Below are 13,495 nucleotides of genomic sequence, written 5' to 3' on the forward strand. Positions count from 1 at the left end.
CTATCCAGGCGCACCTCTCTCCGCCACATCGAGCGCCTCCACAACGCGCCCGATGGCCGCCCCCTTGTGGACCGCCTTCTCACGAGGCCCAACTCCAAAATGGGTCAGATGGCCCAGTTCTTCGAAGACCTCGTGGGGGGACAGCCTGAGTCCTTCCCCCTCCCTCCTCGCCCGGACCTTGGACACCTCTACGAGGTCAACCTCTCTCTACCCGGCTCCCGGACGAGGCGGGACACTCCCGCTGTGGGCTTACGTCAGGAGGTCGCTGCGGTTCTTCATGCTGAACCCCCTGGCACCGTCACTATTTTCACGGATGGCTCCGTCCTCCCAGGACCATGCTCATCTGCGGCTGCAGCCTGCACAGCCCCATCGCTCCACTTGAGCAGACAGGCCAGGCTTCCTTTTGTGGCATCGTCCACAACCGCAGAACTTGCCGCCATACACTTGGCCGCTGACATCCTAAACCAACGCCCTGGGATCAAGGAGGCAGCCATCTACACCGACTCCAGGGCAGCCCTCCAGCTCCTCCTGAGGCCATTCAAGGGTCCTCCCATCGCCCGCAGGCTTGCTTGGCGGCTCGACGCACTGTGCTCCAGGGGAACCCGCATCCGTCTCACCTGGGTCCCGGCCCATATCGGTGTCCAGGGCAATGAAGAAGCGGACTCCCTTGCCAAATCTGCCCACTCTCCGGGCACTCCGCTCTCCAGGAACCTGTGCCCCTTGGATCTGGCAAGGAACACAGTGGACCGCCTCCTCCTCCTAGATCACCCTGATCCCAGGGTGGCAAACGGCCATCCCCCCCATCCACTCCCAACTCGAGGCATGGACTGCAAAGAGCGCAGCTCCTACTGAGACTCAGGGTAGGCTGCGCCAACACCGGCTCCCGCCTTTTCCGCATCGGCCTCTCTGACTCCCCGGGTTGCTCCTTCTGCACTTACCCGGAAGAGACTGCCCAACACCTCCTGTGTGTATGCCCTGCCCTTGTCTCCGCAAGGACTATCATGGAAGCTGGCTACCGCTCCCTGGGCCTCCCCTGCACATCAGCGGACCCCCTTCTCTTCCCCGGCTGTCACAATCCTGCCAAAGCCCTCCGGCACCTCCTCAACTTCCTGGAAGCCTCCGGCCTCTCTGGCCGCCTATAGGCCACAGGGGACTGCGTATGTCATTCGACATTATCATTGCGGCTGCGCGCCTACCCTTTCCTTTCAATATTTTTTCCCCTCCCCTCCTCTTTCTACGACACGCCGGCAGTGGGCGTGGAGGCTAGTCCTCCAGTAGACAAGCCCGTGTCTCCCTCATTTTCATCCTTCCCAACAATCACTGAAGAAGAAGAAAGTCAGTTGAGCAGCGAGATGTCGGCCAGGGAGAGGGCGGCTCGCCAGACCGCAAAGCGCAAGTTACAAAGAGCCACGGAAACGGGAGAAGAATGAGAAGTACGGCTTGCCAAGCGACGTATGCTTCGCATCCTAGGCTTAACCATAAGCTAAGCCAGGCCATTTTTACTTCCAAGTGCAGCCCGGACAGAACAGTAAAAAGGGGATTCTTGCATGCAGGTACCCTAGAGCGCTAACCACATGGCAGCGTTTTTTTCGGCGCCGCATCAGCGCCTCGTCTACCGGCGTCCCCGGAGGCGAAATTCTGGCGCTCGGAACGAGGCGACGCAGGCGGGCGCAGATATCTGGCGAGGCCAGATCTCGGCGTCGACGCCGGAAGTGCCTCGCAAAGGGAACCAATGAGGAACGGCGAAGCAGAAGTCGACTTCCAGAATCGGGCTTACCCTACTTGCCCGTCGGCGCATTTTGTTTGCGTGGTTGTCTGCATCGTGCTAGCATGGCGCTGTCGCTCATCGACAACGAAACCCTGATAAGGAATGTTGAATGCAGACCATTGCATTGGCAAGTGAAGCACAAAGACCACAAAAACAGACTGAAAAAGAATATCCTGTGGGCCGAAGTTGCCGCCGCCGTGCTACCGAATGTACCTAACGCAGGTAAGCGTATTTGCATTGCTCTCCGCTTGATCGAGTGTTCGGCTTTGATGAAACTTCTGAATGACTTTATTTCAGAGAATTTAATGCAAAAGCGGTGGAAATCTTTGAGAGACAAGTTTCGCCGGATTCTTGTTGCGAACAAGGAGTGTCAGAAAAGTGGTGCGGGAGCCGAAGATGCCGAGGAATCGGTCAACGGCGATGTGTCATGGGCATATTATGACCAAATGATGTTTTTGCGAGACAGCGTGGAAGGAAGGCCGTAAGTCTCATGCATGCTCTAATCAGTGCACGCAAATAAAACCTCATCGGCCTGATGTCTTCCTGTTGTTGGGCCTGATACTGCTTAGTGTTGAGAGTTGCTGTTGCCTGAAATACGATGGCACATACCCACGGTGGGAGATTGGCAAGGGTTTGGTGCAGATTCAAACTGGGAAAGTGTTGAGAGATCTCCGCGACAGAGAGCGACTTCGAATAACGTTGTAAGTAATGTGCTGGAAGCAATGTTTGCCTTCATGTAATGAAATAGGGTGTCTGTCAAACCTTCGCTACACAAGGTTAATTCATGTCACTGGTGCGGCCTGGTTGACAGAAATGTAGACATTAGCAGAGGCCCAAGCGGGAGCACACATGCACAGCGCTTTGTTCCATGCCTCGTTGCAAATGCGGCGCCTATCACTCGCTGAATTTTTTTCCCCCTCTGCACTTGGTCTCCTTTTTTCTTTGTGCCACTGTCACTGCCTAACTTACAAAGAGCCCAGTCCAGCCTCCCTACGATAGTGGATCATGATTAACAGTTGCTTTTAGATGTACACAGTAGCACTGTAGAATTTCGGCATGGAAATAAATGAAAATTTCAACCTGTTTGCTGCATGCTGCAAGTGCATGCCCAAATTCTTTTTTGAAAATTTCGTAAGTCAGTATGGGGATTGGCTACTGTAGCTTATTTACATTTCTTTCACATTACACTTACCATGGCATGGGGAATGCCTGGAGTATTCTTGCCAACAATAGTTCTTCCTTGCTTATAGAAAGCAGGTTAAGTAATTGGGCTTCTTTTACTTTGCTGAACAACACAAATGTAGCACATCTCATCAAAATTCCGAATGCACATGTCTTGCACTGTTTTATTTTACTATGCATAATTACAGAACATCCGGCAACATGACAGCACAGGTTCTGCTTCAGAACATTGTCACAGGCTACTGTGACATGGAGCCTGTGTCGATTCCACCAAGTGAGAACAGCCAGGGCCAGGCAGGAGGAGCCTTTACCGCTGAACAGCGGATAGCCACGGATATGGCTGTCGCGCCAGATAACCAGAGCTTGCTGGACGAGCCGCCGTCGCTAACACCACCACCTTCTCCACCAGAAGCCAGGCCACTACAGAAGAAAAGAAAACATGAGTCTTTCCGTGAAGAGCTGGAACAGGCTTCAGCACAAATTAGAAATAATACACCACAGGATGTGGATGAACATTTCGCTATGTCATTGGTGCACCACATGAGGAGAGTTAAACCAGAAAGGAGGATTGAGATGCAGCTGAGAGTTCCGCAGGTAATGCAAGAATTTGCCGAATAAACCCAAGCTTGTCTCCTACATGAAATCATCTCCATAATTTCATGTTCCATAATTTTCATCTTACAGAGTATGCATATCTGTTGTGCTAGATAGGTCACATGAGGACGACATTAGGTTAAATGAAAACTACAAAATCATTCTCTAAGCTGGGTGAAAGAACAAAACAAAAACCCAACCTCTGGACAGCTTCCTTTGCCATCAGTAAATAAAAAACTGCATCAGTGATGCAAACAGTGCATCACGGAGCATTTATGATAATTTTTTTCAAGTCCGCATGCATGGAGTGTACTTAATTTAAATTTAACTTGTATGCAGGGTGCAAAAAATTACGACCAAGCCAGTTGCACTGCAGTCATCCTTTCTACATACCTAAACCAGTTGATGTAATGTTTCAAAAGTTGGGAATATAAACAAAGAAACACTGAGGACAGGTCTGTTAAGTTTGCGTTTTTGTGCCAATTTGTGGTAATGTGCACTTTTTTTCTGGAAAATAAAATATTTGGAAGGGAACCTTGTTTTCTAAAAAGTTAATTCAAAGATGTGATGTTAGGATTGAAAGAAATTAATGATCACCTAACCTTGGCCTTGCCATCACAAAGTTTGCTAGCAAAATGGCTTATATTCGTGACGCATGCATACTATCAATGTGAAGTGAAGTGCGAACAAGTGTAATCCAAACACAGCAACTAAACAATATTAGCTGGTGCAGAAGAAACAGAGGTAGGCTCCATAAACACTTCCAGGTTGTGATTGTTACACCACAGAAGTAAAAATCGAGTGGTTTAGTGTACAAGCTGCTTCACCTGAAATCTCGTTTTGCTGTCTTTAGTTCGACTGCCTTGTTTGTGTTTCATTTGGCTCTGACATAACAGTCGCCCCTCATTTATGCGGACACCTTGGTTTCCGCCAAAACTGCCCATAATGTGAATCGTCCGTAATAACTAAGCTCGAAGAAAAAGTATTCATAGTTTGACTTAGGTCTGGTTCTGTACATATTTGTGGGCACTGAAGATGAAGTTGCAAAAAATATCAGGAGCTAGAAGTGCATTATCCAGGTCACCATCATATTCAGACTAATGTGCAGTTTGATTTGCCTAGTGTCAATGAGATGCGTGGCGGCACACCATGGCTTAATGGCGTGTCTTCTGCATCGACTATTTACATCCCATGAAATGTAAGTACATGGCTGTCTTCAGTCAGCTGACAGCTGCCGTATACATACAGCTTGCAATGTAGTACAAGCTCCTGAGTTTGTCATCCATTAATGCAATACAGCTAATCTTAAGCACATTTACTGTGCCCCTTGTCGTAGTAAAGCATGAAACCAGAAAGAAAAAGGCATCACTAACGCATTTGCACTGTGTTTAGACAGTGGCCTGCACTTGAAATATAGGCAAGGAAATATCTGTTTGGGGCAGTTCAGACGAGGCATGTAGCCAGGAATTTGTTTCGGGAGGGGCCCAAAGTAATTTTCCAGCTTGCAGGGGGGGGGGGGGGGGGGGATTTCCGGAGGGCACTACTGTCTATATTGATGTGGTAGAAGTACATAGGCCCCATATCCCTTGCTTTTTCACCCGGTCCATTGTTTCCACATTAACAAGGCATAATTAAGATAATGACAAAGTTTATTCCGCAGAAAAATTGGCGATAGTTCTATTTGTCCATATTATCAGGCGGCGTATTGATGGGCCACAACTGCACTGCATTGTTTTTTAATTTTCTACCTTAGAAAAGCAGTTTTCAGTGACAGTGGTTGCGGACGACAGCGAGGTCGATACACACCAACCTCAAATTTTTCTTTGTGCCCCTTAGTGGCGAATGCAAACCCTAAAAACCAAAATCTTCATGGGTGTGGCCTAGGGTTATAATGGCAATCAATGTGGGTTCTCAAAACAGTACTGGAATTTACTGCACATGTTATATTGCACAACATACCATCACTGTAGAGGAAGAAGCCACTGGTCACTAAGGCGCTTGAGGCAGGTAGCCTTGGAAACTCCAGGCTGGCTCCACTACCATGGTACCTCACCAGAATGGCTGCAGAAATATCCCAGGAACAGGTTCCTGGCATCAGCAACTTCGCACGGGAAGTTCCGGGCATGAGTGCTTTCAAGAGGAAAGTATCTGGGCTCTGGCCCGTCCAGTGGCACAGATTCCAGACTTTGGCTCCATCATCCTTGCACTACATTGCCCAAGTTGTCCTCTTTATCCGCATACCCATTAACTTGGGAATTCAAGGTAAGAATAAAGTTGTGGAGGACACAGATGGCCTTGACTAAGTAGTCCACGTTCTTTGGGTGGAGGTTGATTGTTCTTAACAGAATTCTCCGCCTAGCAGCAGTTATGCCAAATGCATTTTCTCAGATACTGCGCCATTTCCTTTCCCCAAAAACCAATTATTATTATTATTATTATTATTATCTCCTGTAAAAAGAACACTGCCTCAGATTGAAAGAGGAAAAAAACACATATGAAAGTGCATGTAGCAGTGACATAGATTAAAACTGCTGGCGAGATTGGAGTGTTTTAAACACAGCGGAGGTGTACTAATGTAAATGTATAGCAAAGCTATTACAGGGGCTAGTTGGTTGATCATACTGGGAACAAATGCGCTACAAGCGACACAAAAAGGACACATACACACGGCACAAGCGCAAACTAACAACTTTAGATTACAGCATGCCAGCTGTACACGCACAGTAGCTGCTGTACAATAGGGTGGGGCATACATCACACCTGTACTGTTCGTAGACAACAGGCATTATACTATCAGGTATACGTATATATTTGCACGTTTCCGCTATGTTTAATAACACTAATGTTTAATAGCAAATAATGAAACAATACGCAGTTGTGTGATCCCACACAAGTCGCGTTCTCCAAAAAAATAAAACTGTGAAGCCCCTTTTTTTAGCCATTCTTCCCTTGCAGCACAGATGCATGCCACAGACCATGGCCAAGTGCATCCTTTGAGCGCGCTCGCCATCAACGCCTCTGCTTCAGGGGCATCCAGTATTGCCGCTCCACCAGGATGCGACTGGTTGACAACTTGCCGACATGAACAGCTTCAACATTTCCTGCCTCATCACGTCCTGCCACAGTCTATCGCAGCCGCAGGATCATCGACAGTCCCCACTGTGCACCATATAAAAGCATGTGCTGCGCAGCCGCCGCTCATAGGGCATGGAAGCACCGAAAGAATGGGAGGCTCACGCGCGCTCTTCTTCGTCATGCAGGTCAGTTACCAGTTCAAACTACCTTACCACTGCTTTAAGTCAGATGATGCCTTTATAGTCGTGCTTCCATGCCCTGGAGCCTTGTTCGAGCCTTTCTGTTCACTTTTATTGCTTTTGTGAGGGGACGTAGAGTGCAATCCGGGTCCTGACAAACAGACTCTTGCGGAAATTCTTAATACACTCAAAGATTTAAGCGAGCGCTCAATCAGGATGGAAACAGTGCAAAAATCGGTAGCCGAGACGGTGACTGAACTGAAAGACCAGCAAAGAATCGCTTTTCAAGCTATTTCCGACATAAAGACCCGGTTAGACGTTGTTGAAGGCCAGACTTCAATGCTTCAGCATTGGCAGGCCGATTTTAATGAGCTAAGCGATAAAGTTAACCGTCTTGAACTGGAAGCCTGCGCAATGCGCCACCGATTAGACGACGCAGAGGACCGTTCTCGACGCGACAATCTGCTTTTTTACGGAATAAAAGACGATGAAAGTGAAGCGTATGCTGATTCTGAAGAGAAAGTTTTAGGGGTCATTGCCGATAAACTAAACCTCAGCTTAACAAGTGAAAGCATTTTACGTGCGCACAGGATCGGTCGGTTTGTAGAAGGAAAAACAAGGCCGGTTATTGTCAAATTTGCTACCTATAAGCACAGAGAATCAGTTTTCGCAAAATGTTCCATGTTAAAAGACACTGGCTTTGCTCTCAGTGAGGACTTATGCGTTGCCACACGCAACATTCAAAAAAAGCTAAGAGAATACGGTAAAAGCCTGCATAAACCATATAAACTTGGGTATAAGAAACTGCATGTCAATGGAAAATGTTACAGTTATAATGAAGTAGATGACATTGTTTTTGAAATCGCATCCTCGAATACTGCACCGATGAATGCTTCTGCATCACCTAGATTTCTTCGTTCTGGACGCCAACTACTCCCCGATAAGGATAAGAAATAGGAATGCGCGAGGGGAAGAGATGCCACATCATCGAAATCAGAATTTTGTGTTTGTTATACTAACATTCGAAGTATTTTTCGTAAGAAGGATGAATCATGCACCTTGATTAACGACCTCAAAGCCAATGTTATTGCATTAACTGAAACGTGGCTCAGCAGCAAAATATCTAATTCAGAATTGTTTCATTGCGATAAAAATATGTTGTCTACCGCAGTGACCGCACTCAAAGAACAGGTGGTGGTGTTTTGCTCGCAATTGACGAGCAGTTTGATTGTCACTGCATATCAATTGTTTCTGATATTGAATCTGTGTGGTGCTGCGTGAATTTAGGTTTCAGGAAAGTGATCATCGGCGTTTGCTATCGCTCCCCTTCCAGCGATATGTCATTCTGTGATAGCTTGCATGACAGCCTGAATCAAATCACTGTTCGATATCCCAGCGCACAAATTCTACTTTTGGGGGACTTCAACTATCCCAACATTATCTGGTCACACACGTTCCCTTTTTCTAACCCACCGAGCGCAGAAACTAACCAATTTATCACCATCTGCGCAGACTTTGGCTTGACACAAATCGTCACTTCACCCACACGTGTTACTCAAAATTCATCCTCTCTTCTAGATCTTGTATTAACGACTGCAGAAGATTGCACGTCACCTGTAATACATATGCCTGGCCTGAGCGACCACGATGTATTACATTTCACGTTAACTCATGAACACGTACCTTCATCAAACCGCTCCAAAAATATTAGGGACTACAACAAGGCTAATTTTCTTGCTATTAATGATGAACTGAGCTCTTTTCTAGACATATTCTTGCCTAATTACCTCGAGCGCTCGGTGGAAACTAACTGGTGCATGTTCCGAAATAAGGTATCTGAATTGATTAACCGACATATTCCTCTTCGGCGCGTCTACTCGAATAACCAAGCTCCATGGTATAATCGATATTTAAACCGCCTTTCTAAAAAAAAGAAAAGACTTTTTCGAACTGCTAGGAATTCATTAAAACCTGAGCGATGGACTGCATATAAATCAGCTGCCTTAGCCTATTCCCGTGCACTAAAGACTACTAAATTTTCTTTTTTTAATGTAACCCTCCCGAACATCTTAAAGTCTAATCCTAAACGCTTCTGGAGCATAATAAAACCTAGCACTAACGACAAAGTGTCATTACTTTCAGCAACTGGAAATCCCATTCCGGACCATCTTTGTGCCACTTCACTAAATGACTCTTTTGTCCAGTCATTTTCTTCCTCATCCGTTGATCGCCACCATCCCAAACTCCAATCGTGTAACTACTACTGTATGGATCCAATTGTGTTTGACTCTCATGGCATTATACCGATCATTAATAATTTAAAACAAACATCTTCTAGCGGAATCGATGGCATTAATAGCAAATTTCTTCGGAATACTGTTGAATATACCTCTATCATTTTGGAAAGCATATTCTCACAGTCGTACCATGATGGCGTACTACCCGAGGACTGGAAAACTGCTAAGGTCATACCTGTACATAAAGCCGGTGACAAACAGAACCCATCTAACTATCGACCCATCTCTCTCACATCAATACCCTGCAAAATAATGGAACATATAATTCTCACTCACCTTGTTAATTTTCTTGAAGATAATAGCTTCTTTTCTCTGACTCAGCATGGCTTTCGGAAAGGTTTCTCCTGTGAAACTCAATTACTTTCCTTTACTAATGATCTGCACTTCTACTTAGACTCCGCGTTTTCCACAGACTGCATATTTCTCGACTTCGCTAAGGCATTCGATAAAGTTAACCATTCATTACTTCTATATAAACTCAGCATTCTAAATATTGACCCTTCTGTTCTGAACTGGATTCGCGCGTTTCTTTTTTCTCGCCTTCAGTTTGTGCATGCTAATGACACTAATTCTTCTACCGTGCCAGTTGGTTCTAGGGTTCCTCGAGGATCTGTCCTTGGCCCTTTACTGTTCCTGATTTATATTAATGATCTGCCTGCTACTGTTAACTCTAGGATTTGTTTGTTTGCCGACGACTGCGTGATTTACCGTAAAATAACTAACGATTCCGATATTCGCTCTCTCCAGGTCGATCTTAATAACATACTAGACTGGTGTCATAATTGGAAAATGGAACTAAATATTAAAAAATGCAAATCTATGAGAGTTTCACGTTCAAATACTACTTGTCCTCCTTATTTTCTTCACAGTCATCCCCTTGAAAGCGTAAGATCGTACCGGTATCTTGGCATACATATAACTAACACCCTGTCCTGGAAACTTCATATAGAACATATAGCATCTAAAGCAAACAAAACGCTTGGTTATCTTCGAAGAAATTTTACACTTGCTCCATCTTCATTAAAATCATTATTATACATGACCTACGTACGACCGCAAATGGAATACGCTTCATCTATATGGGACCCTGGACAGGTCTCACTGACACAGGTTCTGGAAACTGTCCAGAATCGTGCAACTAGATTCATTTTAGGCAATTACCATCGTACATCTAGCGTCACCCAAATGAAAAAGTCTTTAAACCTCCTGCCCCTAGCTACCCGCCGTAAGCACTTCCGCATCTGCCTATTCCATAAGATTTTCTACTCCAATTTTCAACTTCGCTCTCGATGGATTCAACCAGCACCGTTCATTTCTCACCGTCGTGATCATCAACACAAGGTCACAGTGCCTCATTGTAACACAGTGACATGTGCGCAATCATATTTTCCGCTAACTTCTAAAGAATGGAATTCCCTACCCGCATCATTAACTAGCATCACTGATTCAACTCAATTTAGAAGAATACTTACCACTCTGATTACATAATGATCGCTTTTATATTTTATTGGAGTGTTGTGTTCTCCACGTATTAGTATTGTTCTTAAACTATTTTATTAATCTGTTCCGTGTTCATTTTGCTCACTTCTTTTTATCCTGCCTCCGTTCTATAGTTTTGTATGAATTGTGCTTTGTTTATTTTTCTTGTTAACAGCTGCCCTTCCCCTCTGAAATGTACTTTGTACCTTGAGGGTATCACAAATAAATAAATAAATATAGTCTCCTTATCTTGATGCACTTGTGTTTGCATATATATTGCCTTGTCTTTTGCATGTTTTGTCTCCCTGGAACTACATTCCTTACGCAATGCCTGCACTCAGCACCTTTGTGAGAACATGAAGGGAATGTTCAGCAGTTGTACCCTTCAAATTAGACACATATCGTGTAAACACAGAGTGCACAAAGTCTGGAACCCACAGTATCAAAAGCATAAGATTAAGTGGCAATTTTTTTACTACTGCAGGCAATCTGCCCACTTCCATAGATATTTATGACAGAAAAAGGCTCAGTTCTTGCAAGCCATTTTTAAGATTGGTTCATAAAAAAATTATGCACTGTTTCTTGATGCCTGCAACATCACTGCACATATCTAGAACATATTCAATTGACATCATCCAAAACAAATGAGATTACATACTTTGCTCTACTCAGCCTACAATTGAAGATTCTCTTCTCATCCTGAAGCTGCTTAGCAGGGAATGGCCGCATGAAGTCCTTCTACAGCTGGAAAGCCTCGTCTCTAACGAAGGCGTATGGAGCAATCATTCCTGTTCCGGGTAGCTGGGAGCCCAGTGGAAGACGAAGCTTGCCAGCAACCAGAGCTTTTCCAAAGTCTGAATTCTTGAGGACGTCACCATCGCTCTGGCGGCCTTCGGCACCAACATCGATGAGGACGTACTTATAGCAACTATCTACGATGGCCATTAGGACAATAGAGAAAGTGTGCTGAAATGCAGAGAAGTAGAGTTACCACAACCATGTAAGCCAGACGCAATGAATGCAGTTTTAGCTGCTAAAATAATGAATGCTGCCTACTTGCCTTAGTGCAGCATTAAATTTAAAATTAGCTACACTGGATTTATGTAGAAAGTCAGCTTGTATTAAAGCCATCCCCGATCATGCAAGCAAAAAGCAGGTGTATGGCAACCTTTCTGAGATATTGCAATAACATCACAAGCCCTCTAAGCGTGTTTACAGGCAGCAAGAATTTTCAGACACTTCAGGTATATATTATAGTTCGGTACAACTCTAGAATGATGCAGCAAGCACTTCTAAAAGGGTCGTCAAGTGTCATGGGGTCTATGTTCATCCCATTCATCTATCTATGTTCATCTATGTTCATCCCACCTGCTAGCAACCCGTGATGCCATGCTAAGGGAATAAACGCGACATGTCAAACGGTCGACACCACTGGCTGGAGGGCCTGCTCTGAGGGGCGTTTGCCACTTTGTTCCTGGAGGGCCTGTTCTGAGGGGCATTTGCCACTTTGTTCTGAAGTTGTACCTGTCTACAGTGCAAAAAAAGACAAATAGAAAGGAGGTGGGCAGGAGGTATGCTCCCCTCCCCACAGTTACTACACCGAGAATGTCGACGCACCAAAAGTGCAGATTAATTTTAAGACAAAATCAAATATGTGAACGATAGTGTAAATGTCATGTTCATCCTCTGGTTCTAACATATCGTCTTTTTTAACACCGAGTACTGCAACAATTGCAAATACATATCGTAAATATCCTATAGTCAGGTTTAGTGAAAAAAAAGTACCGGTACAGAGTGTGTTTCTTTTTTTCCAATGATGTATATCACATTAGTAAAGAAATTTATACAAAGAATTTACCTACACTGGGCAAAATAATTTATAACTGAATTTCCTCTATCATCCTGTTCCATTCTCAGTAACAAGAGCTGACCCATCGCAGCGGCTTAGCAGTCAGGACAGTCAGATACTGAGCCAGCGGACTGCAGGTTCAATGTCGCTGTCAGTGCACGTTAAAGCTCAGGTGGTCTATATTAATCTACAGCCCTTCACCCCTGCATGCCTCAAAGCTCAAGTGTCGCTTCAGGACATTAAACCCCACAATTCATTTAGTTCCAAGAATGGCTATAATGCCATACTGGGCCATAAGGCCTTAAACTGCAATATTATAGTCGCTTGTTTATTTGATGTCATTCATGCTTTTGTTTTCAAGCTGGAAAACCGGTGAAAATAATGAAGTTCTATTATATTGTAGGTTTTTTTGTAACACCTCAGGTGACCTGGAATACAATTTTCCACAGCCACCGCTCGGGTGTTAAAGCTGAAACTGCATAAGACTAGAAATTGAATTATAAACTATTTACTAGGCATGTAATTCCACATGGTGCTCCATCAATGCTTTTGTCTTACATGCCTAGCCAAAGAAAACATGCCACTGAAAATTGTGTATCGTTTTAAGTGGTTCATATCATAGCGTAAGTGTTATTTAATGGTTGACTAAATAAATCACTGCATTCATGGCAATGCCATCACATCCAGGTAGCCCCTTACCAATGTACATGTACCACAACGGTAGTCCTGTGACCAGCAGTTCTAATGCATTACCTATTAATATTACCTATTAATATGTTTACCTTGTAGTTGAAGTAAGCACTCTCAGAGTTAGCAGGTGTCGTGATGGCAACATGTTTACCATCAACAGCCCCCAAACAGTTCGGAAACAGCCATCGCTTCTTGAAGCCTTCGGCAATCTCCACCCAATCACCTTCTGATGGCATCTGTGAACAGCACGAACAAAACAGTCTCATTACTGTTGTAAGTGGCTCAACCGTTCTTATGCCAACTGTAGGCAATCATGAAAATAATGAATCAGATAGTACCTGCGTGTTTTTTTGGCCAAGTAAATTGCAACAGGTACGAGAGA

At 44.8% G+C, this 13,495-nt stretch overlaps 1 protein-coding gene across 1 annotated transcript; it reads left to right on the plus strand.

Moving 5' to 3' along the window:
• Window positions 1-1,347: 1,347 nt before the first annotated feature.
• Window positions 1,348-6,541, plus strand: LOC144105164 (transcription factor Adf-1-like). The gene is made up of 5 exons (XM_077638324.1): window positions 1,348-1,433; window positions 1,554-1,990; window positions 2,066-2,249; window positions 3,139-3,544; window positions 6,500-6,541. The coding sequence occupies exons 2-5, from the start codon at window positions 1,831-1,833 to the stop codon at window positions 6,539-6,541; spliced, it is 792 nt and encodes a 263-aa protein (XP_077494450.1). The 5' UTR covers window positions 1,348-1,433; window positions 1,554-1,830.
• The last annotated feature ends 6,954 nt before the right edge of the window (window positions 6,542-13,495 follow it).

The sequence above is a fragment of the Amblyomma americanum genome, chromosome 9, assembly GCF_052857255.1.
Source record: "Amblyomma americanum isolate KBUSLIRL-KWMA chromosome 9, ASM5285725v1, whole genome shotgun sequence".
Taxonomy (NCBI): Eukaryota; Metazoa; Arthropoda; class Arachnida; order Ixodida; family Ixodidae; genus Amblyomma; species Amblyomma americanum.

Bases quoted from the DNA above. Each gene is read 5' to 3' on its own strand.
- LOC144105164 (XM_077638324.1), top strand. From the start codon at position 1,831: ATGGCGCTGTCGCTCATCGACAACGAAACCCTGATAAGGAATGTTGAA. The intron at 2,250-3,138 runs GTAAGTCTCATG...GCATAATTACAG, and splicing joins GACAGCGTGGAAGGAAGGCC to AACATCCGGCAACATGACAG. The intron at 3,545-6,499 runs GTAATGCAAGAA...CTTCCCTTGCAG, and splicing joins TGCAGCTGAGAGTTCCGCAG to CACAGATGCATGCCACAGAC.